This window comes from Hemicordylus capensis, chromosome 5 (genome assembly GCF_027244095.1).
Source record: "Hemicordylus capensis ecotype Gifberg chromosome 5, rHemCap1.1.pri, whole genome shotgun sequence".
In the NCBI taxonomy this organism is placed as follows: domain Eukaryota; kingdom Metazoa; phylum Chordata; class Lepidosauria; order Squamata; family Cordylidae; genus Hemicordylus; species Hemicordylus capensis.
The window spans coordinates 81,117,825-81,145,016 of record NC_069661.1 but is presented as its reverse complement, the minus strand read 5'-3'; the positions used below and the strand labels follow the sequence as shown (position 1 = coordinate 81,145,016).

At 43.6% G+C, this 27,192-nt stretch overlaps 1 protein-coding gene across 4 annotated transcripts in view; it reads right to left on the bottom strand.

Moving 5' to 3' along the window:
* Window positions 1-27,192, bottom strand: part of NEIL3 (nei like DNA glycosylase 3) — a 292,220-nt gene that overhangs the window by 11,717 nt on the left and 253,311 nt on the right. For 2 of the 4 annotated variants that reach the window (XM_053258154.1, XM_053258153.1), the window contains 5 exons: window positions 11,205-11,323; window positions 9,417-9,551; window positions 6,981-7,194; window positions 5,984-6,058; window positions 4,281-4,447 (listed from right to left, as the gene is read on the bottom strand). In XM_053258154.1, the coding sequence (XP_053114129.1) occupies window positions 4,281-4,447; window positions 5,984-6,058; window positions 6,981-7,194; window positions 9,417-9,551; window positions 11,205-11,230 (617 nt within the window). In that variant the 5' untranslated portion in view covers window positions 11,231-11,323. Of the gene's footprint in view, window positions 1-4,280; window positions 4,448-5,983; window positions 6,059-6,980; window positions 7,195-9,416; window positions 9,552-11,204; window positions 11,324-19,364; window positions 19,471-22,074; window positions 22,343-27,192 lie in introns of those variants that run through there. The other 2 variants (XM_053258155.1, XM_053258152.1) reach the window with 2 other exon arrangements.

Below are 27,192 nucleotides of genomic sequence, written 5' to 3'. Positions count from 1 at the left end.
CATACTTCCTCTGTCAATTCCCAATTGGAGATCATTCATCAAGCTGACCAAGGCAGTCTCCACCCCATAGCCCACCCAAAAACCAGTTTGAAATGGGTCTAGATAATCAGTTTCCTCCAAGACCATCTGGAGCTGAGAGACCACCACCCTCTCAATTACTTTGGCCAGCCATTGGAGGTTGGAAATAGGCCTATAATTGCTCAACTCCGAGGGATCTAATGCAGGCTTCTTTAGAAGAGGTCTAATGATTGCCTCTTTAAGACAAGAAGGCATCCTGCCCTCCCTCAGAGAAGCATTTATGATATCCACCAGGCTATTTACAACAACCTCCCTGCTAGATCGAACAAGCCATGCTGGACAAGGATCAAGAGAACAAGTGGTAGGCCTCACCGATCCAAGCAGCTTGTCCACATCCTCAGGAGTCACAAACTGAAACTGATCCAGTCGAATCACATTGATAAGAGGAGTCGTTTGGCACCTCCAGCTCAGACTTTAAATTAATTGTGGAGTCTCCATCTAGGTTGGCCCGAATCCGAGAGATTTTATCTGCAAAAAACTCTTTAAACACATCACAGCGGGTAATTGATGACTCCAAATTCTGGTTCAAGGGAGTGGGGGCAGATACTAATCCCCTCACAACCCTGAACAACTCCGCTGGATGTGAATTCGCAGAGGCAATACGGGCAGAAAAGAACCGTCTCTTTGCCGCATGTATTGCCTCAGCATAGATCTTTAGATGTGCTCTTGGTCGCAATCTGTCAGATTCGAGTCGAGTCTTCCTCCACTTGCGCTCCAGTCGCCTACCTTGCCGTTTCAGCCCCCGTAAATCTTCTGTATACCAAGGGCCCAATTTTGAAGCGGGTCGGAGGAGACGCTTGGGAGCAATCGTGTCTACTGCCCTGGTGAGCAAGTTGTTCCAATTCTCCACCAGGGCATCAACAGGATCACCAGCAAAGCCAACATTAAATCCCTCCAAGGCTTCTTGGAATCTTACTGGATCCAATAACCTCTTTGGGCGGATGATTCTAATGTGCCCCTCGCCCCTGCGGAGGTGGGTAGTGGTTGTAAGTCCAACCTTAACCAGATGGTTGTCCGTCCATGACAATGGGGAAATCACAGGAGTCCCCACCCATGGAACACCACCCTGATCAGAGTAAAAGACCATATTGTGTGACCTGCAATATGCGTCGGTCCAGAGACCACTTGGGATAGGCCCATAGTTGTCATGGCCGCTATGAACTCCTGAGCTGCCCCAGACAAATTGGTCCTGAAATGAACATTGAAGTTCCCCAGCACCAAGAGTCTGGGAGACTCTAACGCGAGTTCCGCAACCAAGTCCATGAGCTCAATAAGGGATTCCGCTGGGCAGCGGGGCGATCGGTACACCAATAGAAGTCCCAATCTATCCCTGGTCCCCAAACTCAAGTACACACATTCAATATGGTCCGATACCCTGACAGAGACCCTGGTAAGGGAGATGTTATCCTTATAGACCACAGCCACCCCACCTCCCTGCCCACATCCCCTCATCTGCTCCTCTACAGAATATTCTGGAGGAAGAAGCTGGGACCAAACTGGACCACCAGCCTTGCTCAACCAAGTCTCGATAATACGTACTAGGTCTGCCCCTTCATCCATGATCAAATCATGGATGAGTTCAGGTTTATTTTGGACTGACCTGGCATTACAGAGGAGCAGGGAAAAGCTATGAGGGTTGTTGGCAGTGCTCCCCTAGGTCAAAGAGCTGGCAGGACAGCTGGAAGGGGAGACAGCTATTAAATTTCTGACTACCCTTCCCCTGGAACACCCCGCTGACCTGCCAACATTACTTCTTCTATTCCCCACCACCACTGGGATGGCTGCCCCATATTCAACAAAGGCACTCCCTGTCCCCCCATCTTCAGATAGCAATAGCAATAGCACTTACATTTATATACCGCTCTATAGCCGGAGCTCTCTAAGCGGTTTACAATGATTTAGCATATTGCCCCCAACATTCTGGGTACTCATTTTACCGACCTCGGAAGGATGGAAGGCTGAGTCAACCTTGAGCCCCTGGTCAGGATCGAACTTGTAACCTTCTGGTTACAGGGCAGCAGTTTTACCACTGCGCCACCAGGGGCTCTTGAACCCAAGCACATTACAGCAACTTCAACCCAAGTCTAAAACAGCTTAAAACTAATTAAACAGAAGCCCTCTAGCCCTCGCTCTTCCTCGAAATGGCTCCCCAAAGCGGCAATCCCCTTTGGTGTCGCCCCTTCAGTGGTGACCCTGCTGATGGCGGGCCCGCCACCACAAGGAACCTTCCTATAAAGCCCAAAACTGAGCAGGTGACCCAAGGAACAGCTGAGTCACTCAGGGGCTGGTCCCAGTCCTGCCCACACTTCCCGCAGATGTTAACCTGAGGCTGCAGCCCCACAGGGGAAGCAAAAGCAGGCAGGCAACAGCAGAAGGAACCACAGCACCCACCTGGTCTCTCACTCCAGGTAGCACTGGGTGGGAGATAGATGGACTCTCCCTTCCCTCTCTGCTGGGCTTCTATATGCTTGATGATTGAATATCTACATTGACATACCAACTAGTTATCTATATATATTTTTCTCTGAGGTGTGCCTGGGGAAAATGCATCCCGGCAGCCCAGCTGATTGGCTGGGCTGCGGAGGCACCTGATTGGCTGGCACACCCAGGAGAAGGAGAATTGGCCCGCTCATGCTGGCGAGCCTGGCCTGGCGACCGGTGGTGGCCGCAGACTCTAGCGATTGAGAGAGGCAGGTGCGGGGGAAGAGACAGCACGAGCGGGAGCAGGAGAGGCGCGGGGGAAGAGACAGCGCGAGCGGGAGCAGGAGAGGCGCGGGGGAAGAGACAGCGCGAGCGGGAGCAGGAGAGGCGCGGGGGGAGAGACAGCGCGAGCGGGAGCGGCGCGGGGGGAGAGACAGCGCGAGCGGGAGCGGCGCGGGGGGAGAGACAGCGCGAGCGGGAGCGGCGCGGGGGGAGAGACAGCGCGAGCGGGAGCGGCGCGGGGGGAGAGACAGCGCGAGCGGGAGCGGCGCGGGGGGAGAGACAGCGCGAGCGGGAGCGGCGCGGGGGGAGAGACAGCGCGAGCGGGAGCGGCGCGGGGGGAGAGACAGCGTGGGGGGAGAGACAGCGCGGGGGGAGAGGCGGCGCAGGCGGCGTGCGGGGGGAGAGACGACGGGAGCGACAGGGGCCGGCGGGAGCGAGAGGCGCGCGGGGGGAGAGACGGCGGGAGCAGAAGAGGCGCGCGGGGGGAGAGACGGCGGGAGCGGGAGAGGCGCGCGGGGGGGAAGGCACGCGGGGGGGAGAGGCAGCAGGAGAGGCGCGCGGGGGGAGAGGCGGCGCGCGGGGGGAGAGGCGCAGGGGGGAGGGACGGCGCGCGGGGGGAGAGGCGGTGCGAGCGGGAGAGGCGCGCGGGGGGAGAGACGGCGCGGGTGGGGAGAGGCGCGCGGGGGAGAGACAGCGCGAGCAGGAGAGGTGCGCGGGTGGGGAGAGACGGCGCGCAGGTGGGGAGAGACGGCGCGAGCGAGAGAGGTGCGCGGGGGAGAGACGGAGTGGGGGGGCAGAGCGAGAGAGAGAGGCGCGCGGGGGAGAGACGGCGCGAGCGGGAGAGGTGGAGTGGGGGGTGCAGAGCGAGCGAGAGAGCTGTGGGAGGACCAGCCAAACAAATTCTCCGAACTAACCCCAAAAAGGAAGTGAACTACCACACAGATGCTCTGTGCGGGTTCAGCTGGTATTAAGTGAAATTCAGCATTCTATTTTTTATTCTCAAGTTTGACAACATTTAAAACTAGAAGGCACAACTGGAATCCAGCAAGAAACTGAGAAAAAGCTACTTTCAATCATTTCCATCTTCCTACCTATTTTAATGTTTTGTACACACATTACCCTGCCAAAACCATAATTTATCTGGCCTGCTATCATTCCCCACAGTCCTGAACACACCTACTCAGAAGTAAGCCAGACTGAAAACTGCATTACAAATTAAGAGGAAAAGAAAACTAGCTGCTGGTTCATTATTTAAAAACACCAAAGCTCTATTGATGTTACAGAAGGGAGCAAAACCCCTTAGTTTAGCTGGCTGGGCAACGGGCAAGGCAGCATGTGGGGAAGAAAAGGAAAGAGAGCAGAAAAAAACAGAATATAATTAAAGGTCACAGGCTGGTTTTGACAGCATGCAGGAAGCATGACTACTGAGCAAGAGGTTGCCACTGAAATCAGCTTCTCTCAGAACATGAGATAATTTGGAAAACAGGTTATCAACCTACCCAGGATCCACAAGCTGAGGCTCGTCCTTTTGACACTGCGAACAGAAGTATGTCATTCTGTTATTCTCCCCTAAACGACACACTGTGATCTTTGCTCTACACTGACCACAGCTGGGGCGTTTGTACACCTTGAAATGCTTGTATAGTGCTGATCCTGTCTTGCGACACTGGAACGGAGAATTTTTAATCGGTGTGATTTAAACAGACAAAAAGATGGATCCCACTGTTAATCCAGGATTATCTTGAATGGATATTTTTAAAAATCTAAAGAGGAAGATTCAAACATCTATAAAATTCAAGCTTTTGGAACTGAGTTAAGAAGTTCCATTAAAATTGAGAAGAGCTCTCATTCACTGAAAACCATGGAAAAGAGATTATCAGTATTGCCCTGGGTTTCTGTCTTGTAGCTAGGCAATATGTCTAACAACATACCTCATATACACACTCTTATATTTCATTAATGCATTAACCTGTTGCCCATTGCAGTTACCAGTTCCGCAGCACATTGAAATAAATGGTATTTAACCATACAGTTAAGAGTCAAATTACATGGATAGAGAAAACACATGATATAGCCCTCCAGGACTAAACTAATACAGAATGCAAATGAGAGAATCACGTTTGAATGCTCCAAAATCTTTAAAAAACAAACCAAAAAACTTCTCACAGAAAACTAGCTTAAGAACATAAGAACAGCCCCTGGATCACACACAAGGCCCATCTAGTCCAGCATCCTTTTTCACACAGTGGCCCACCAGATGCCTCTGGGGAGCCCACAGGCAAGAGGTAGATGCATGTCCTCTCTCCTGCTGTTGCTCCCCTGCAACTGGTATTGAGAGGCATCATGCTTCTGAGGCTGGAGAGCCCACAGCCATCAGACTAGTAGCCCTTGATAGACCTGTCCTCCATGAATCTGTCTAAGCCCCTTTTAAAGCCATCCAAGCTGGTGGCCATCACCACATCCCATGGCAAGGAATTCCATAGATTAATTATGCGCCGTGTGAAAAAGTACTTCCTTTTGTTGGTCCTAAATATCCCGACCTTCAATTTAATGGGGTGACACCTGGTTCTAGTGTTGTGAGAGAGGGAGAAAAATTTACCTCTGTCAACCCTGTCCACTCCATGCATAATTTTATACACTTCGATCATGTCTCCCCTTAGTTGCCTCCTCCAAGGTAAAGAGCCCCAGATGCTGTAGTCTACCCTCATAAGGAAGGTGCTCCAGGCCTTTTTGAAGTCTACCCTTCCAGCTTGTTGAAGGGTAGACTGCAAACAGTATTCTGGGTGTGCTTTCAACCTCTAGGACAGGTTTGATGCTGGAGAATATTGAGGCTGCAGTCCTATGGATTCCACTGAACACAGTGGAACCTCCTAATTAACATACATGGGATTGCACTGCATCATGTCAACTTGGACCTACACTTTCAAATGGAATGCTCCAAGTAGCCACTTTGTGCTTTCCCTGAATATGTAAATTGGCCCCTAGTCCTACAGAAATTAGAGCTCAAGAGCACTTTCCTCTCAGTTCCACAAACTGTTTCCAACCAACCAGGAGAAGACTGCTTCCCCAAGCAATCGGTGGGGTGATACAACTTTGTACTACAACTTCAAAATGTTTTTACTATATTACATGAATACATATTCAGTTTTTACATTACAATTCAGTTTTATAAATCTTGTGGTACAGGTTTTTTCTGTCCTACCTTATAAAAGAGTAATGTGAAATCCCGAATCATTTTCACCAGGTGATGCACTTGCTCATCTGTTAACTGGCAAGCCTGTGATTTAGAGCATTGATTTAAAAATAAGTGAAACAACCTCCAAACAACAAAGGTTTACAGCCTCCTTATAGCAGATCTCAAACAAGAAAATGTTAGCACCCTCAAACTAAGAGACCATGTTGCCTGTAGTTACCATTACAATGGCATTTATAACAAGAAAAAAACCAGAAAATGCCATTAACCTTTGCCCCACTTGCCAGTGAAAGGATCTCCAACACTAGGATATTAAAAATCTTGATTACAGTTAGACTGTGGCAGCTCCACTTCTACCCCACTTCCCAGAACAAGGACAAGGGGCCGTTACTTGCAATCTAGGGAATTTATTTTCCAGACACGAATTAGGATGTTTGACAAAGAGACAGACAGACAGACACACACACACACACACTAACTAAATTAAATAAAATGTTCAAACATGATTATTGGATAGTAAGGTTTAATTATGACCTCTAAAAGGGTTACACCAACTCACCAGCAAAGAATGAAGAACCCCACAAAAGGTACAAGAAGTTTACACCATAGGGCAATGTAATAATTTCCCCCCTGATTAAAGGATTGCATTTCAAGCACCAAAGGCTACTCATCAGGGGAAAATCTTATTATATTAACATTCTTGCAACCTTTTTTTTTGCTTGAAGTTTTAACCCAGTAGAATACAACAGGAAAAAAGAGCCTCAAATAATAACTAGCCAAAACCTCATATTTGTATTTTACAGGCAAATGTAATGTCGGTCACTTCACACCTGATTATTTTTGTTAGGTATTCCAGGAATCCACTATTCTCAAAGACTATAGTGGCCAGGGTCCTAAAATTCTGGACTTGGGTTCTATTACAATTAAGAACATTTTCATATTTTCTTAAAACTCTACTTACAGTTCCAAAATATGAATGGAAAAAATCCTAAAACATTTCACATACTTTAACAACTGGATGGAGACCACTGTCAAAAAGTGCTTCATTCTTTATGATGTTTCCCACTCCAGGTAGCACTGCTTGATCAAGCAACACATCACATAACATACGGCTGTTCTGCTTCTTAATCTCAGTTTCCGCTCTTAAGAAACTAAATTTAGGAGAGCATACATCCAAGTCTCTCAGCATTCTAATTTTCTGCTCACTTTCAGCAGCATTCCTGCAAGACAAATACATCCAGAATACCCCAGTGTCACTTGACAGTATGTTAGCAATAACACAGTGCTGAGTTACAATGGAATATTTTATATAATGCAATTAAATCATATAAATAACTGTTTGGACTACTAGAGAAAATGTACAAAGCAGGCCATAGTCCCAAAGAAACATGTTAGTGGCTATTTCAAAGTGGAATGTAATAGGCTAGAAAAGGTACAGAAAAAGCATAGTTTCCCCCACACACAGCAAAGCTAAAATGGGTATAAGCTTTTAGTTTGCGGGGGGGGGGGGGATTCAGATCAATAAGTGGAAGAGGGTGAGGAGATGCAAGATAAATTACTCTCAAACTGGTAAAATTCATCCATACAATGACTATGATTGGCAGTAAGTTCAGATTTTTAAATTGAGACAACTTTCTTTATAAAAAGCCTACATTTATAAAGTAGTGATTACTAGAAGGCCACTAACTTACATTGTTTTAAAAGCCACTAGACATGTTAGGGACATAGGAAGTTGCCTTATACTGAGTAAGGGGGGGAAATGAAAGACCTGTGAACAACAACAAAAAAATGAAAATAATGAATAACTAGCTCTCAACACAGGTAAGAATAATCAAACATATGTATAGTATGTAACAAAATGCAATGACAAAATACCAGATGAAATTACAAAATGCAATGAAAGAAAGAGAAACCAGTATATCCAGGTGTCCAAACACAGTCTGAGATGTCTTCAAAAAGAGACATAGAAGAGAGCATGCAGTGCAGGTAATGAGTCCTCAAATCCAATTGGAGGAGCCAATGTATTCAGCAGGATGTCGTAAATACATGTAGTTCAAATCTTGAATCCTGCATATGAAGAAAGCAAGCAACCTGCTCTGTAATGACTGATGATGATTGGCAATGAGAAACAGGGCGCACCAGGGAACAATCACGATAAAAGATGACAGCCATCACGGGATAAGGAGCTGTTTCGCTGTAGGCTTCATCAGGGGCTGGTTCCCATTAACACAGGACAACAGTAGAAAAACATTTCTTATACGTTCAAATTTCACTTGGAGAAATTTGATCGTATAAGAAATGTTTTTCTACTGTTGTAGCATTTTGTAATTTCATTTGGTATTTTGTCATTGCATTTTATTACATGCTATACATATGTGTTCGATTATTCTTACCTGTGTTGAGAGCTGGTTATTCATTATTTTCTTTTTCTTTTTTGTTCATGGGTCTTTCATTCATTCCGTGGACCCCGGTTTTGTCCTCAGTTATACTGAGCAAGACCATTGGTCCATTTAACCCAGTATTGTCTGAACTGACTAGTCTCTCCCAGCCTACAGAAACCTAATAGCCATGACAGGTAAACAGAATTTAGAAACATTTTAATCCCAACAGCCATCACTTGATGATTGTCCCTAGTACATGGCAACTGCTATTATGCCATAGGAACATAGGAAGCTGCCATATATTGAGTCAGACCATGAGTCCGTCTAGCTCAGTATTGTCTACACAGACTGGCAGCGGCTTCTCCAAGGTTGCAGGCAGGAATCTCTCTCAGCCCTATCTTGGAGATGCTGCCAGGGAGGGAACTTGGAACCTTCTGCTCTTCCCAGAGCAGCTCCATCCCCTAAGGGGAATATCTTACAGTGCTCACACATCAAGTCTCCCATTCATATGCAACCAGGGCAGACACTGCTTCTCTAAGGGGACAAGTCATGCTTGCTACCACAAGACCAGCTCTCCTCTCTCATGCTTGTGAGCTTCCCAGGAATACCAACCTGTCTGGCTGCCATTGGACACAGAGTGCAAGGCTAGATGGTTCTTTGGTCTGAGCCAGCAAAACAATTCTTAGGCTCTATTATACTTATGCTCAGGATATTTGAGAAGTGACTAAAGGCAAATTTGCCCACAAACTTTCAATACATATTTTGGGTAGGGGGGATTGCCACTTATATTAGAGATCATGACTACTGAACAAGGGAATTGGCATTCGTTATTGAATATAGAGTGTCTGTGCACTATGTAAATTGTATTAGGAGTCTGAAAACTGCTCTCTCTCCAACCAACCAAACACTCCTCTATAAAGCAAATGAAGAGCATACTTGAATATAAACTTGCTTTCACTTAATTTAAGCCACCTTAAAACCACCACTTTCAGGAATGGAGCTGCAATATTTCTCCCTTCAAGTATGTAGTGAAACATTTCACAGGGAAACACACATTTTACCTGAGCTCTACAGCTGCATCATAGAAACAAATCAAATCAACAGTAAGTTGTATTTCCAGGACTGCCGGTGTTCTGCTTCTGTTGTGGTTTGCATCTGGATTTATACGCAAAGAACCATTCATGCCAAAGTGGACCCTACAAGAGAAACACATTTCTGAAAATATATTTAAAACACAGTTACAGCAATAATTATATCTAGCTTAGCAGTTACTCAAGTGTAATAGTAATAGGAAGTACAGGTGACCCTCGTTATCTGCAGACTCAGAATACACAGTTTTGCGTATCAGTGATTGGGTACCCAGCTTCATTATCTGTGGCTAGAAAAATAGGCAAAATTTGCCTATCTGTGGTTTTGAGAGGCCGGAAATGACTTCTGGCTGCAATTTTTCAGCAGAGAACCATTTTGTGGCATCTCTCTCTCTCTCTCTCTCTCACACACACACATATACTTACTTGACCATTTGAGGGTTGGGGGGCACTGCTGGAGAATAAGGTACTGTCCCTTTCTTCCCTGATTTCTGCCCCCCCCCCCCCCGCTATTTTGGGAGGCGAGGTTAGGAATCTAGCCCCCTAATTCCCATTGAGTCAAGGTTTTGTTATTCACGGTTTCTGTATTTGCACCTATAGGCAAGAACAGAACCCCCGCAAATAACAAGGGCCACCTGTATATTCAAATGCTTGCCATTGACAATGACAAGGTATCTTTATTCATTTTCATATGCTCGCTACTGATCTCCAGAAAAATGCTGGTACAAGTATTTTTGACTGAAATCAGTCTTCTTCAGTGGGAATTAAAAGGAGCATTTTAACTTCCACTAGTAGTTTCCAGCACTCTCATGGGTACTGAACTGGCAATAGCTTCTTCCTTCAGCTATCTTTCCTAGCTAAATTGATTAAATAAATTAAATGATTTCAGTCGAAAGGCATTTGGCATAACTACAAGACGGATATCCCATTTTTAATTAATTTAATTTAAAATGCGACACTACTATCACATACCTCTCCCATCTATAGACAGCAAGAAACTTTTGAAATGAACCATCAGATCTAATTTTTTTCAACTGGACATACAGTGATCACTTTTATGAGAACTCATTGATTATTCTTTATGAATCTTGTTGTGATGCATGGACATATTATTAAATTTGACCAATTTTGACCAATTATACCTTAGACTGGTCAGAATACCTTAAAAGCCCAGTTCTGTTTAAACAAAAATCAGCAAGTCTTAGGGTTGCAGAGAAAACACAAAAGTATACTGCTAATTGTCCAGAGTAGAGGGAGGTTCGATGTCAGCCTCTGGAGGAACCAAAGTCCCGGGCCCTTCACAACCATGTCCCCTTAAGCTCTATTCCTTTACCCGTCACAATTTCCAAAATATTCTAAGATATGAAGAAAAGAGTCTGGAGTCAGAACAATATAACTTTGCTACAATTTTGAACAAATTATTCCATTCACATATTGGGACTTCCTGATGGAATTTGGTTTAGATTTTCTTAAAAATAATTAGTGATTTGCCACAGATATTAGATCAGGTGAGGGGTGAAATCAGCCATCCACATTAAAATTGCTGTCTACTCAAGTATTTTTCCATGGTTGTTTTTTTAAAGGCTAAAGCCATAATAGGAAAGAAGGTCATTCACACAACTAGAATCACACGACAACCCACAATTTATTGTTGCTGGGAATGATGAGAGTTGTAGTTCAGCAACTTCTGGAGCACCACATATTGGGAAACCATCTTCTAAGTTATACAAACATATGATTTACATACACATTACTTCTTACCTTAAGGTTTTCTGTCCAAAATACATGAAAAGCTCCTTGCCCAAAGTTTCCACACCACTATACACACATCCAATAAACACATTCGAGAAATCTTGACAGGAGCCCTTATTCCCAGTCACCTGAATGGTTTGAAAACAAAAACGTTTATGAAGTAAGAATAAGCAAAAGAGATTGAAAATAGTTAGCACATTGCATTTATTCATGCACAGGGCAGCAGTTTTAGCTAAAAGACACTAGGAAGAGCTTGCCTTATATCAAATCAAAATAAATAAAAGAAGAGAAAGGAACCAAAATAAGCATTATCCAACTGTGCATGGCCACAAATAAACTAGTATTGGAAAATAGCTGGTTCTGGGGGTCTCATCCAGAAAGGAAGAACATCTTAATCATATCATGTGGACACACAGTCTAGAATACAGATTAAGAACGTAAGAGGAGCCCTGCTGGATAAGGCCGAAGTCTAACTAGTCCTGCGTCCCGTTTCTCACAGTGGCCAACCAGATGCCTCTTGGAATCCCACAAGCAAGAGATGAAGACATACACCTGCCATTGTCCCCCTATGACTGGTATTCAGAGGGATATTAAACCTAGAGGAAGCCTATAACCATCAAGACTAGTAGCTCCATTGATAGATATGCGATCTATTCATTTGTCTAATCCCCTTTAAAACCATCTCAGCAAGAAGTCATCACAGCATCATGTGGCACCAAATTTCATAGATGGATTATACAACTGAAAGTTGGAGGAAGGAGGATATATGGGATAGTGAGTTCAGATGAACTATCTGAAAATTAGTGAAGCAATGAGGTAAAAGTGGGCAGGAATCAAATATCATAAAAGCATTACATCTGGCAAGCCACATAGTCCACCTTCATTATCAACAGTGAATAAACACAGCTCAGTCTTTGGAGGAGAGTATGTTGTTTGTAGCTGGGGCAGGAAATGTAGAATGCATTGTCTTCTACAAAGACAAGTCATTTCTGGATACAGGCAAGTTAAATCTGTAGGAAAAGAGGAGGGACCTGGAAGAAAGGGAGAACAATGTGCATGTGTACCCATCACCAAGAGAGAAAACTTAGTAGTGGGTACACATATCTGCTGTCTTTCCTTCCCTCTTCAAGGAAATGACATCTCAGGAACATAATTGAAAAGGATTTGGATTGAATCCATTCTTATATAAAAATTATCCAGATATTTATTTATCATATTTCTACACTGCCTGATGTGTACGTTCCTAGGCGGAGTACAAAATATGTGGTCCAGTACAACAGAGAAAATGCCAAACAACATCTTCTATCAAGCTAAGTGCTGCATATCAAGAAACAATACGGTACAGAGATTAGTGTGTTGGATCAGAAGCACAGAGAGCCCTGTTCAAATCTCTATTCAGCCATAAAATTCCCTAGGTGATCCTAGACCAATAATCTTTTAGCCTAAACTGTCTCACAAGGTTGCTGTGAGGAAATGAAAGGGATGGGCAGGAATCCAGTATGCTGCTCTGAGTGCCTCTGGAAGGGTGGGATAAAAATGTAACCAATAATATTTCATCAGACAAGGGACCTGTGAGAACCACTTCCACATGAAATTTCCACTCATGGTACAGTGTTCCCTCTAACAGGGATTCCCAAATGTTGTTTACTACAACTCCCAGCATCCCCAGCTGCAATGGCCTTTGGCTGGGGATTATGGGTATTGTAGTCAATAACATCTGGGAATCCCTGTTAGAGGGAACACTGTTCATGGAGTTCATTCTGGTAATAACTAATTTTAAACTCACTGTTTAATTTATGAAAATGCCTTGTTCCACATCAGATTACTGGTCTATGTAGCTCAGTATGGCCTATCTTGACTAGAAACAGTTCTCCAAGGTTCCATACCTGAGTGTTTTCCAGTCCTAACTAGAAATGTTGAATACTGAGCCTCGGACTTTTTGCATGCAAAGCATTTGCTCTACCATTAACTAAGACTATGAATATTTGTATACTCTTTTCAACAGAAGTTCTCAAAGAAGTTTATATAGTAAAAAATAGATAATAAATAAGATTGTTCCCTGTCCCAAATGGCTCACAATCCAAAAAGAAACATTAGGTAGATTCCAGCAGCAGCCACTGAAGGGATGCTGTGCTGGGGTTGGATCATTTGTTCACCCACCCAGTAAATAGAAGAGAATCGCCACTTTAAAAGGTGCCTGTTTGCTCAGTTAGCAGGGGTAATATATAGCACTGAGCTTTAACCGAATGAGGTTTTCATACCCCATGTTTCCTCACTTTCCTAAACACACATTTAGGGTTTGTTATTTTTATATAAAAGGGTTTCAAGCTGACAAAACAGCAGCCTCATTACATAAATCAAGGCAAATGAGGTTCACTCATTTACACCAAGCAAGCAACTGGAATCGGAAGACATTGGTACCAAGGGCAAATGGCATCCGGAATCTTAGATATCTGCATTCTAAGTACAGAAACAGCTGTTTAAAAAGCTAGAATTTGGGGTTTGATGTATATAGGTTAGGCATTATCCTGTTTCACAGCATGTGAAACCAGGAAGAGGAGTTTCACTCTGGGGAGACAAGAAGCAGACCTGATAAGGTAGTAATTTTTTCTTTTAAAATGGCCATAAGAAAGATAGCACACACCAGTAAGAGATTCAGCATATAGGTGTTTATATGCCAATGCCAGAAACCTCTGAGCTAAGATGGGTGAACTGGAATGCTTGGTTGCTAATGAAAACCTAGATATAATGGGTATAATGGAAACATGGTGGAACAGTGAGAACCAGTGGGACACTTATTCCTGGATACAAACTCTATAGAAAGGGGCAGATTGGGGGTGGAGTAGAACTATATGTTAAAGAACAGAGAGCATCTAACAATCTAGAAAACCTAGAAGGACCAGAGTCCTCCACAGAAACTGTGTGGGTGACAATACAAGGCCTGAAAGTGTGGTACTAGGGATATGCTATTGCCCTCCAAATCAAAATGCTGACAGTGACTGGGGGTTGCAGAAGGAAATCTGGAAGGCATTAAAGAGAGACAGAACTATAATAATGGGTGACTTCAATTACCTACACATAGACTGGGTAGATTCACATTCAAGTAATGACAAAGAGGCCAAATTTCTAGACACACTGAATGACTGTACCCTCGAACAGTTGGTCATGGAACCAACCAGAGCAAATGTGACTTGGGACTTAATCCTGAGTGGTGAAATCTCTCATAATGTGAGATGTCAGTATCGTGGAATCTTTGGGAACAGTGATCATAATGTGATCAAATTCAGCATATAAGCGAGGAGAGAATCACCAAAGAAGTCTAACACAGACACTTTGAACTTCGGAAGCGGAAACTTCTCCAAAATAAGGAGTTTGGTGGTGGGGGAAACCTGAAAGGGGAAATCAAGTGAGTCACTTTGCTCCAGAACACATGGAATTTTTTTAAAACCACAATAATAGAAGGCCAGTTAGAATGTATACCAAAAAGAAAGAAGGTATCACCAAGTCAAGAAGGATGCCAGCGTGGCTAACAAATAAAGTCAAGGAGGAAGAATTCCTTCAGAAGTTGGAAGGCCTGCCAAAATGAAGAGAACAGAAAGGAACAAACTCTGGCAAAAGAAATGCAAGGAGGCAATAAGGGAGGCAAAAAGAGAGTTTGAGGAACATTTAGCTAAAAGTATCAAAAGGAACAACGGAAATGTCTTTAAATACAGCAGAATTCGTATTTCTGGTTGGTGGCTGGTCTGATGAGGGAGTGAAAGGAATTACTGTATTAAGGAGGATATGGAGACTTCAGAGAAGCTAAACAAGTTCTTTACATCTGCTTTCATGGCAGAGGATACTGAGCGTGTATACCTGTGCTTGAACTGAGCTTCTCAGAGACAGAGGCTAAAGAACTGAGTCAGAGAGATGTGACAAGAGTTGACATTCTAAACTGCCTGAAAAAAATAAAGGTGATTCAGTTGACATAATATACTTGAACTTTCAAAAAGCTTTCGACAAAGTTCCTCATCAAAGACTTTTGAAAGAACTTAGCAGTCATGGGATAAAGGGACAGGTTCATGTGTGGATTGGTAACTTGTTGAAGGTCAGGAAACAGAGGGTAGGTATAAAATGGACAGTTTTCTAAGTGGAGGTAAGTAAGAAGTGGAAGAATATGGAAAAGTGAAGTTCTCCACATGTACAAAATGTACATAAGAAATATTTCTTCTATAGTTACAACTGAGTTTAAGACTAACTATGCAGGCATGAGGATTTTCTATAGAAACTGAACATAAGTTCAATGACATTTAGCTGTTCATTTGCTATACTACTAAAATATGCTGATGTTATTTATGAAATACCTTCACTGCGACATACACAATAGTAAATAATTAAAAGGGTTAAGATTACTGTTTTCTCAACTGCTAGTTTACTTTTTAATTTTTAAATGTCTCTGTGAAATAAAACAGATTGTAAACTGAAGGTCATGATGCAATTTTCACTTCTTTTCAGACATGACAACGAACAGCTTGCTGCCAGGAGCACAGAATCAGACTGAAGATGGGAACAAGCTTCTTAGATATTATTTCTTATTAACACACCTACAAGTCAGTATCAATTTGAGTTACATGCCAAACAATATTCTATCATGAGAAGAAGCTCAATATGACACTTACTGAGTGTATTTAACAAGACAACAAGGCTGTTCTCACAAGGCGCATAACCCAGGCGTGGGCAGTCCAGCCTGTGTTAAGCTGCTCATGTGCAGCACTGGGACAGAGGTGGATACTGGCCCTGTCGCGGCATCTAACCCACCTTTTTGACCCGGCCTTTAGACAGGGTTAAGGGCACAAACACACCCTTAACCCAGCAGCCAGGATTGTGAGTCTTCTTGGGCTGCTTGCAGCTTGAGCAGACACAGAGACAGACACCTAGGGCACCTGTCTGACAGGCAACATAGGAAGCTGCCATGTACTGAGTCAGACCATTGGTCTATCTAGCTCAGTATTGTCTTCACAGACAGGCAGCGGCTTCTCCAAGGTTGCAGGCAGGAAAAACATTCAGGGAAACCCACTCACATTTCTTAAAAGAGTGTGTGGTAGCCAAAAGAGTGTGGCAGGGAGTAAGCAAGCTGTTAGAGTGGCCTGATTTGGAAAAACAGACTTGGGAAGAACTAACCTCGGGTTTGAGCGATAGAACCTCCTTTCGAGGTCCCAGAAAGAAACCTTCAAGGAAACGGGACGGAACGGGTGCCTTCATACTAGGGAATTGGAACGTTCCCCTTCTTGTAATCAGATTAAACCTGTATGTCATTTATGCAACGCTCCTGCATAGGAATACGGAGGGAAGACGCGACCAAGAGGTTCACGCAGATGAGACAGTAAATCTCTTCTGGAAAAGTTTGTATGGTTATGTGCAAAAAGACAAGAGTATCTCTTCTAAACAGCAATGGGACAAATAGTGGAAATGGACGTTGGACGTAACCCCCTCGATTACCTGATGTGCCTTGAAATCCCCCACCCCCGAGTTACAGTACTACCTGCATATACTTCATAACCTTGTGGGATTCCAAATCCTTATGTGTAAATCTTTGTAGATATATCATGTACAAACAACCACTTTGTATATAATTGTGCTTTGGCAACGTACTGTATGCTTCGGTAGTTTGTTGGTTCAATAAAAAGATCTTGTCCTATTATTTATTTAAATCTTGTCCTATCTTGGAGATGCCAGGGAGGGAACTTAGAACCTCAGATGCTCTTCCCAGATCAGCTCCATCCCCTGAGGGGAATATCTTACAGTGCCCACACATCAAGTCTCCCATTCATATGCAACCATATGAAACAATCAAACTCTGCTTAGCAACCCCTGCTTAGCTAAGGCGAAAAGTCATGCTTGCTACTACCGGACCAGCTCTCCTCTCCCCCAATGTGCTCACTTATTGTGTGGAGCATTGTGGGATTCCCGGAAGCTAGGACGCATTGTTCCAGCTTCCAGAAAGCCATGTGGCTCCCAGGAGAGTCACTTGTGTGTGTGGCCAAGCCACACAGCCAGGAGGCCGCAATAAGAGCAAGGATATTGTCTGGAGGGGGAAACAATTTCAGCGCAGCCTTCCTCACCACCACCACCACCACACCCCACACCCCACCCCCAGTCCTGTGAATAGCCTTAATGTATTGAATATAGCATTGCACCCATCCAAATGTTTCTCTAAATTAGGCCTGCATAATTTCTTGTCCTCGGGGCCAAATGTAACCCACCAGCCATACTTTGTATCTTATCATCTACTTGGGCAACCTCCCTGTGTTTGATATATTTTATTAACATCAAAACAGAAAGACACACAATATTATCAAAGTTGTATTCAATTCTCCCTTTCAGCATATTACAATGATAAAATAAATCATATACCTGAGATCACTGACACATATATATTCCTGTTCCAAAAATAAATAAATAAAATCTCTCCCCTAACAAACCTATCTGTTGTTTCTCCTCCCCTTGCATTTTAATAAGTAAGCAGGTTTAACTATAAACATCACCTTGCAGATGTTATTAACTAATCTGTTCCAGTTGGTGGGGATCGACTTTCCCCTATGCTTTGGCTCTAGAGTCTGGCCACAGTCAAGCGTTAGGTAAGACAGTCTTTCAAGACCTTCCCCCTTAGAAACCCCAGCAAAACTGTTCTTGAGTCATGTGAGTTCATATCCTGACATTTGCTTTATTACCAACAACATATCATCCTTGCATTAGTTTACAATAAGTCAGTGATCTTCATTGGGCAGCCCATGCAGACCCTGCTGGCGCCCCTGACTTGCTCCCCCCACAGCCCACGGGGCTCACACTCTCCCCTGCACCTTCTGATGTGTCTATCTGAGTGGCAGCAGGAAAGACAGGAAAGTATCTGGCAAGCATCTTCAGTGCGTGCCTCCCCCCGCCCCCTCCCTGCTGGGTCAAGCACAGGCCTGCAGCAGAAGATATGGGAGCAGGATGGGCGTATGCCAGCAGCCCCCACCACATAAACCAATGAAGATCAGTGCAATAAGTGGAAATGACCAGAAGAGATGCACTGTATTTGCTTCCGTTGCTTTGCACTTGGAACAACTATCATCTGATAGATGACAGATATTGCTTTTGCATGCCACAAAAATAAGAAGTTTATCCAACTACTTCTGGGCTGTCATACAGAGAAGCAAAGACTTGTTGTAATAATGGGGGAAATTAGGGGGAAAACATTTAAAGCTTATTCTGCTAAGCATGCAATCCTTGGCTGACATCCAGCCTAATAAGCGCTTGTGTGCAATGAACAAAGCCGTGGTAATGCAAGGTCACATCACTGCGTGAAGTGACGGTCAGGGGCGATAGAATTATACAACTGGATGTGTCCATACAGTTCCTATATTCACATATTTACCAGAGTGACACTGGAAGTAACCACAGCAAAGTGGCTACCATGCATTAGCAGGCAGTGTGAATGGGACCCAAGTCTACATAAATAGCAGATCACATTATAAAAATGTACTTGGACCTCTTCAGACTGAAAAGGGGTTCATGACTTGAGGTTTCCATGGAAGAAGCAGAGAGGAGAAAACCTTTCCTGCTTATAGAAGGATATTAGAGAGAGGAGGCTTATAGCCCAGATATCTTCCAAACATTAGTTTTCTATGTGCAAAGTTGTGTGGTGTAGTGGTGTGCACGGAACCGGCGCCTGCTGGTTCAAAGGGGGGGATCTCTTTAAGGACAGGGGAGGATATGCTCACCCCTCCCACCGCATTTCCTCCGCCAGCACTGCCTTTTAAAAGGTCCAGTGGGGTGGCAGTGTACCTCCTTGCCGCCCCAGTGCCTCCTCTGACTAGAAGTTGCTGCTGCACGTGCACACATCACAACAAGTGTGCACATGTGATGTTCCGGTCACTTCTGGTCCAAGGAGGCACACTGCCACCCCGCCGGACTGTTTTAAAAGGCAGCACTGGCACAGGAAATGCGGCGGGAGGGGTAGGAGCACCCCACGTCCTTAAAGAGACCCCCCCCACCTTCGAACTGGCCAAACCATCGGTCTTTCAAACCGGTTTGCAGACCCATAAAGGGCCTCTGAACCGGTTCCGTGCACATCCCTAGTGTGGAGAAGAGCATTCTGTCATACAGTTCCCCCCAGTATGAAGTAATACAATACAGAAAGAGTTTTACATTGTGTTCTGCTATTTGTCTATATCAAGTCAATATTCCGGCTCAACACCTAATGCTGAAGGGTAGTTGTTGTTGTTTTAAGCTTGGTATATGGCCACAGGACTATCTGTACAAAAGAATAAAAATGACAGCATTAAAGACAAGCAACACAAGACTATTGCAAGGGCAAATATATGTTCAATGCACCTTGCATTTTTTAGAACTACCTTTTATATAACAGCACTATCAAAAATGTACTGTTTATGCAAAACATGACTTTATGTGCAAGTTTGCAAACTGAAATATAGTGCCTGCTTTGCATTTTTCTGTTGGAAATACTGAAGACTACATAGCCTAGCACTAGAGCACTTTGTGGATTATGCTTCCTTTAATGAAATTTCCTTGCCTGCACTTGAACAAAGACAGGGGGGAGATCCTCTCCAACAGTCACCCCACCAATCAGGAATGCAGCCTTGGATCTTCACAGCTCATTAACCCAACTGCTCATTTATATTCCAACATCTTTTCTCCTATAAAAGTTCCACAAGCCCCAACAGAGTAATTTTATGCTGGCAACACAAGTGATCAAAACTCACAGAGAAATTGCGTGCTGTGTACATGGTAAGCAAGAAAAACTCCTTGCCCTGTGCATTCACACCCACAGCAAATCTCATTTGTATATAAGCAACAAGCCAGTTAAATAAGCATTTTTTCCTGTGAGCTAATTTCATCATGTGATCTTTTCCTGTACTGTATGCTTACCAATGACATTTACTCTATGGTGAATATTGTAGAACAGGCTTCTTTATAATATACCGAACTACATTTTAAAATTTGCAATCTTTCTAATTAGGCAAAGTGACTCGAGGATACTTTCCTCATTATTTCTTACATATGTTAGATGTTTGCCCAAGCTCTACCAACTCTTCAAATTAATCAGACTCGTTATGGTTGATTTATTATGTTAATGGCAGGAATATATTACAGATCGCTGGCTATTTCTTTTTAAGTGGTTTGTGAGGGGGGGGGGGACATAAACAGCTGCCAGAAATATCTTCAACAGTCAGAACTCATGATTACTGGGGATGAGTCAATTATGTCAGTTATACCAAAACCTCACGCCAATCAGTCATGTCTTTTGCAGTTCTAGCATGCAAAGAACTCTTGCAATTGACAAAGGAATATATTTACAAACTGGGAAGCTTTATACTTGCTTAGAGCTTTAGGAACAAGGCCGACTGTTAACTGGATCAAAAGACTGTGTTCCTGTGTTTCTCCAGTAACAACTCAGCATCTGATGAGATAAGTTGTCACCCAAGAAAGGTTATACAATATTAAGCCATCACATAAGCCTTTTAGTTAGTCTCGAAGTGCTACCTATTTATTTACAAGTTCTTCATAACATTTGACTAACACAACTAATAAAATGTAAGAACAACCATACATCACAAAAGATAGTGTAAATCCTATGATGTGAACTGCACCACTGAGGAATTGCAAAATTGCAATACACCCAACGGCTGTAAATCAGAATTAAGGCAGACTACACTTGCCATGAAAATCTTTGAAGCCACTTGATACATTAAGACCTAGTTTTATCATTTAAAGGTCTAATTTTATAATTTAAATGTGTTATCAACAAACTTTAAGGCCTAGCTTTGCCATTTAAATAGTTCTCCTAAATTAAACAGGTTATCATAGTATGTGCAATGGATGCATTTTCAGGAGCCACTGAAAAATAATTAATCCTAGCCGCTGAGCTTAATCTTGCAGCACTGGTATTGCTTTACACACCACATCAAGACAGGCATTATATGAGCATTCTACAGGGAGATAAACATGACAGGTGAGGACAGTAGGTGATCTACACAGGTAAGGAAAGTCATCTTGCAACCTAGCCATATCAAGAATTCGAACTCTGCTCTTTCTTCCCAATGCTCCAGCACAGCAAAAGAATTTGCAGCACTCCAAAAAAGACAATTTCAAGTCTCCCTTAATAAAAATGAATCTAGAGGACTTGCATCTGGGAAAGACAAGAGCTGCATTCAAGAGTTGCTTTTCAGAGTGAGAGATCAGGAGACCAGAGGGACTGGAGCCTATTGACTTGATAGAGAGCAAAGCAGCTTGGATTGTGGATCCTTCTGGTCACAATCAATCTCACATTTAAAATTCACTGTTGATTTGACGAGCCTGCTAGGAAGGAGATTTTGCATTTGGGTTCCCACTTTGTCTTTGTCACACCTTGCCAGCCTCCCCATCACCTAGAGCTAAGTTTAGTCAGAGTCAAAGCCTATAGTCAATGTCAGGAAAGAACCCTGAAAGTGTCGCTGAACAGAATACCGTTTCCTCACCACTGAGCACCCAACAGGATCAGGACACTCAAGGGAAGCCTTGAACACAAATATGATAAAAAATTATATACTGCTTTTCGACAGAAGTTCCCAAAGTGGTTTACATAGATATAAATAAATGAAATGCGCCCTGTCCCAAAAGGGCTCACAATCTAAAAAAGAAATGTAAGAGATAGAAACCAGCAACAGCCATTGGAGGGATGCTGTGCTGGGGATGGACAGGGCCAGTTGCTCTCCCCCTGCTAAATAAACAGCCTCTCGGTGAAATTTAAGCTCTCTCACACACAGATCATTAACCCCTTGCCTGCCCCCCCCCCCCATTGTCTGAGACAGACGACTGATCTCGGAACCTACAGCAGGCAGGGGGAGCTGCTGCTTACCGTGTCTACTGAAGTGGAGGAAGCAGCGAAGGCTCCCTGGCCTCGCAGGGTGGCCGAGTCGAGCGCGATTCCCTTCACACATCTCACTTCCTGGCCCGGGGCCACCCGGGCGCGGATCTTTTCGCCGTTCAGCGTGCAGCCCGGGCCTTCCACCATCCTCGCGTCTCCCAGTCCCAGGCGGCAGCGCCAGCAATCAAAGCAAAGCGCGCGGAATCCGAGAACTCGTTCAAATTTCCCGCCCTGCCCACTCTGCTGCTGCTCCGCCCGGGCGCTTCCGCCTCCGGCCTTCGTGGTTTCTGTTTAATACGAACTGACACAGCCGGGCAGGAGGAAGCAGAAGAATGGAGAGGGAGCGAAGGTTTGGGGAGACGCAGTTGGTTTGGCATCGGGTACGGTCGAGGGCTCCTGATCCTGGGGTCAGCCCGACCTCTGCCTTAGAACCGCGGGCCTCGAGCCTGAATAATAATATCGATAATGGAGTTCCTCAAATAACCGCGCAATGCATCCCCTTAACTTGTTATAAACGGCATTATTCTTGTTCCTCCGCGTCTGGGATCAAGGAGCAGGATTATTCCACCAGTGCCGTAGTTTATGCCTCCCTTGAGACAAGTTTCTGCCCCATTTTTTCTCCAACAGAAACGAAGCAAAATCCTACCAGTGTAGCAATTTATGCAATTTAATCCAAGATCATTCCTATTTAGATTAGTGACCTCTTGGCACGCTTTATATCCCTCCTGTTGCAGATATAAGAAGGATGTGTTGTGCTCTTTCAGTTCGTGTTTATAGGTGAAGTGGGGATTAGCTCCCAGCCAGGGGAGGACTGTGGTGGATTCAATCCAAAGGCATAGGAAGCTGCCATATACTGAGTCAGACCATTGGTCTATCTAGCTCAGTATTGTCTTCACAGACTGGCAGTGGCTTCTCCAAGGCTGCAGGCAGGACTCTCTCTCAGCCCTATCTTGGAGATGCTGCCAGGGAGGGAACTTGAAACCTTCTGCTCTCCCCAGAGCGGCTTCATCCCCTGAGGGGAATATCTTGCAGTGCTCACACATCAAGTCTCCCATTCATATGCAACCAGGGCAGACACTGCTTCTCTAAGGGGACAAGTCATGCTTGCTACCACAAGACCAGCTCTCCAGGAGGGTACAGTACCTTTGGACCTACTAAGGAGAAACAGATGTTGCTGAGAATTATGGAGAGCCTGAGTCTGACATTTGTAAAATAGAATGCCAGAGGAGGTGTTAAAACAAATTTACAGCTTATGCGTGTGTTTTCAGAAGTAAATGCCACTGAATTTACCCAAGGTGAAATGTGCAAAGGATTGTGGCCATGCTTGGCGGAAAAGGATCTCAAGTTAAGCCAAAAGCTGTTGGGACAGAGATAATGGCTACTTTTAATTTAATTGACATTTTATATCCCGCTCTTCCTCCAGGGAGCCCAGAGCAGTGTACTAAATACTTAAGTATCTCCTCACAACAACCCTGTGATGTATGTTAGGCTGAGAGAGAAGTGACTGGCCCAGTCACCCAGCAAGTATCATGGCTGAATGGGGATTTGAACTCGGGTCTCCCCGGTCTTAGTCCCGCACTCTAACCACTACATCATGCTTGCCTCTTGAAAGCATAAAAGTCAGCATTTACTGAAATCTGTCTCTAGCAAAGTGGATTAAGTAACAGATCATATGTGCATACTGAGGCTTACAGATGGCATCCCACTCACTGAATTTGCAAATCTGTTGCTAAAGTCAGCACGGTATATGTTGTCAATATCTGAACAACGAAACATACTAAAGGTGATCTTTCTGCCCCCCACCCCACCGCTGCATTAAAGTAAAGGTAGAGTTGCGCTTTTGAGTTGGTGCCAACTCCTGGTGACTACAGAACCATGTGGTTTTCTTTGGTAGAATACAGGAAGGGTTTACCATTGCCTCCTTCCGTGCAGTATGAGCCAATGCCTTTCAGCAACTTCCTATATCGCTTCTGCCACTATAAATGAGAGCCAGCGCGGTATAGTGGTTAGAGTGCTGGACTAGGGCCGGGGAGACCAGAGTTCAAATCCCCATTCAGCCATTAAAAAAAAAAAAAACTAGCTGGGTGACTCTGGTCCAGTCACTTCTCTCTCAGCCTAACCTACTTCACAGGGTTGTTGTGAAAGAGAAACTCAAGTATGTAGTACACTGCTATGGGCTCCTTGGAGGAAGAGCGGGATATAAATGTAATAATAATAATAACAATATAGTACAAACTTAAGTGAAAGTTGACACCACACTACCTGCACACTGATATGGGTATCTTATTTTAAAAAAACAACACACACACAAAAACCAGGCCCTGGAAGGAACAGAACAATGATCACTGTCTCTTGTGTCTATGAAAATAATCTCTTACTAACAGGAATGTAACAGACTTTTTGGGCAGTAACATAGCTCTTGCAGTGATCTCTAGAATCTTTCAGAGGTACATTTCACAAAATGAGGCTGCAGACCAATGACACTTACCAGAGTAAACTGAACTGAACACAGGGGGTCCTCTGAGTGAACTTGTATAGGATGGGCTGTACAAAAGAGATCAATTCCACAAAGCAGTGAGACCTACGCATCCCAACTGCAAAGCTGTACAGAACATTATGGATCAGATATCCCACCAAATAATAATAATAATATGGATGAAAGTACATGGTATTTCTGCAAAGCTACCTGCCATCCCCTGCTCATATAAACACCCCAAGGTTGTTTTTATGCATGTGCTTTAGAAAGAAGAGGCACTTGCAGTGCAATACTGTGCAAGTCTACTCAGAAATATCTCATTGAGTTCAGTAGGACTTACTCCCAGGTAGGTGTGTATAGCATTGCAGTTTCTTGCAACCCGTATCCATGTAAATCAATGGATTTATGTACAGTTGTATTCACATATTCTTTACTGATAAGTAAGTACACAAGACTTAATGGCTGGTAACGTGACTGACTGGTGGATCAATCTAGAGCAGATACAAAGGAGTAAGTTGTTATTGCTCTCCTCCATATTCTCCAGTGTGCTCCTAGCTGGCATGCTGCCTTTTGTGAATGGAAGAGCGCAAGAATAGGGATTTCAGCATGTGTCTTTCTTTTAAGAAACTAGCTATGATGAGGACTTTGGCCAGAGCTGGAAATCTGTTTTTGAATCATATATGTAAGTAGTGAGCCATCAGATGTAAATTGTAGGTAATATCTGGCCTATATGATGCTGGCTGTATTCCATCTTCTGCATAGTTTTCTATGGCTATGCCAACTACGTTTTCTCCCACCCCCCTGCACCTTAATTTATTGCATTGTATCCATAAAAATCTTATTTTGCCATCACTTCAGAGTGTCCCTTGAGTCAAAAGAAGGGCTATCTAAATTGGTGCAATTTTGGCGTGCAATAGGGCAGTAATCAAACTTTTTATTGTTTTGATCTATAGATAAGAGTGGAAGAAGGAAAGCTAAAATCCCCAGAGCAGAGCAAGGTTTATACAGAAATCATTGAGAGGCGATAGAAAGCACTGTATACTTGGTGTAGATAGAGTGTTGCTTGAAAGCTGATAAAACAAGTTGTTACACTAATAGTTACCATGTTGTAAAGGGGAAAAAATTAGTTTAGAAGACACTTCTTCATTGGATCAATTATGTTTGCGGCTGGGCTTACAAGTTTTAAGGAAGTCAACAGCTGGTATAATTTAGTGGCTAAGAATGAGAATGAGTCTCATCTCAGCTACTAACTTCCTAGGTGATATGTGCACCATCTCTCACTTTCAGCTTCTCATATACAATCTGACAGTAATAAAACTGGCCAACCTTATAGAATTATAAGGATTGTGTAAGGATTACAGAGATAATGGAGTTAACCGCCCAGAGATGAAAGTTTGGGGTGATGTACAAATTGGATAGATAAATAAATAAATAAAATAATGTGCGCAAAGCACTTTGAACATAGAAAGCACTGTATAACTGCTAAATATAATTACTATTTCAAAGCACTCCAGTCATAGTGTCTCTTTTGCCCACAAATTTGTCTGTGAGCTGATTCACACTGCCCACCCCAATGTGCAGACTGGAAACATGATGAGGTGCTGAAATGCCATGGAGAAATGCCTTGTGCATCCGTAACACCATTAGCCATGAACCTGGGGGGGCCCTGGTTCATGTGCCCACTCTCCCAGAGGGCCCCATGATTTTACCCAAGGGAAAAGTGGGTCCATTTTATATTTCCAAAATGGCTTGGCTTAGTGTTCTGAAATTTGGCAGAGATGTAGGACAGGTTATCAGGACGCCATGTATTGATTTTGAAGCAGATTAGTTGATCCATTGGTTCTTAATTATTTTTTGAATTTATTTTTTTAAAAAAAACTTCACCAAAGTCCTACAAATTACTTGTTGCATGGCAGAAAATTACAGAAACTCCTAGAACTGAAGCTCCCCCCACCCGGCTTAGACCATCATTCCACCCCCATGTGGAAGAAACTCCATTGCCTTCATAAACCGGGTAAACATCACCTCCATTTTCACCCCCTTTTATATTTCCAGAATGGCTTGGCCTAGAGTTCTGAAATTGGGCTCAGATGTAGGACAGGTTAGCAGGACTCTGTGTATTGATTTTGAAGTTGACCAATCAATCTATTTTTTAAAAAATATTATTTTTTAATTTAAAAAAACTCCTCAAGTCAAAGTTCTATAAGTGGCTTGTTTCATGGCAGAAAATACAAAAGCTTATGGAACTGAAGTGCTGCCCCCCCCCCGCCACCGGACCATTATTCCACCCCCATGTGAAGGGATCTGCCCTTTCTCTTCATTTTTTTAAAAAGTGCAACATACCCCACTTTGCCCAACCCTTAACTTTTCCAGAATGACTGGGCTTAGAGTTCTAAAATTGGCACACATGTAGTCCAAGATGGCAGGACTCTTGATTAATTTTATTTCAAGGAAATTGGTCAATCCTGTGATATTTAATGAATTTCCACCAACTGCAGTAAAGCTGCCAGAAAGCGTTATCTTTATCCTTCACATCTAGTGAAAGTGGAACTAACTGATACATCTGAATAAACAAACAACATTTTTTAAAAAACCAACCCAAATATACTATGCTCAAATTGGTTTGTGATCAA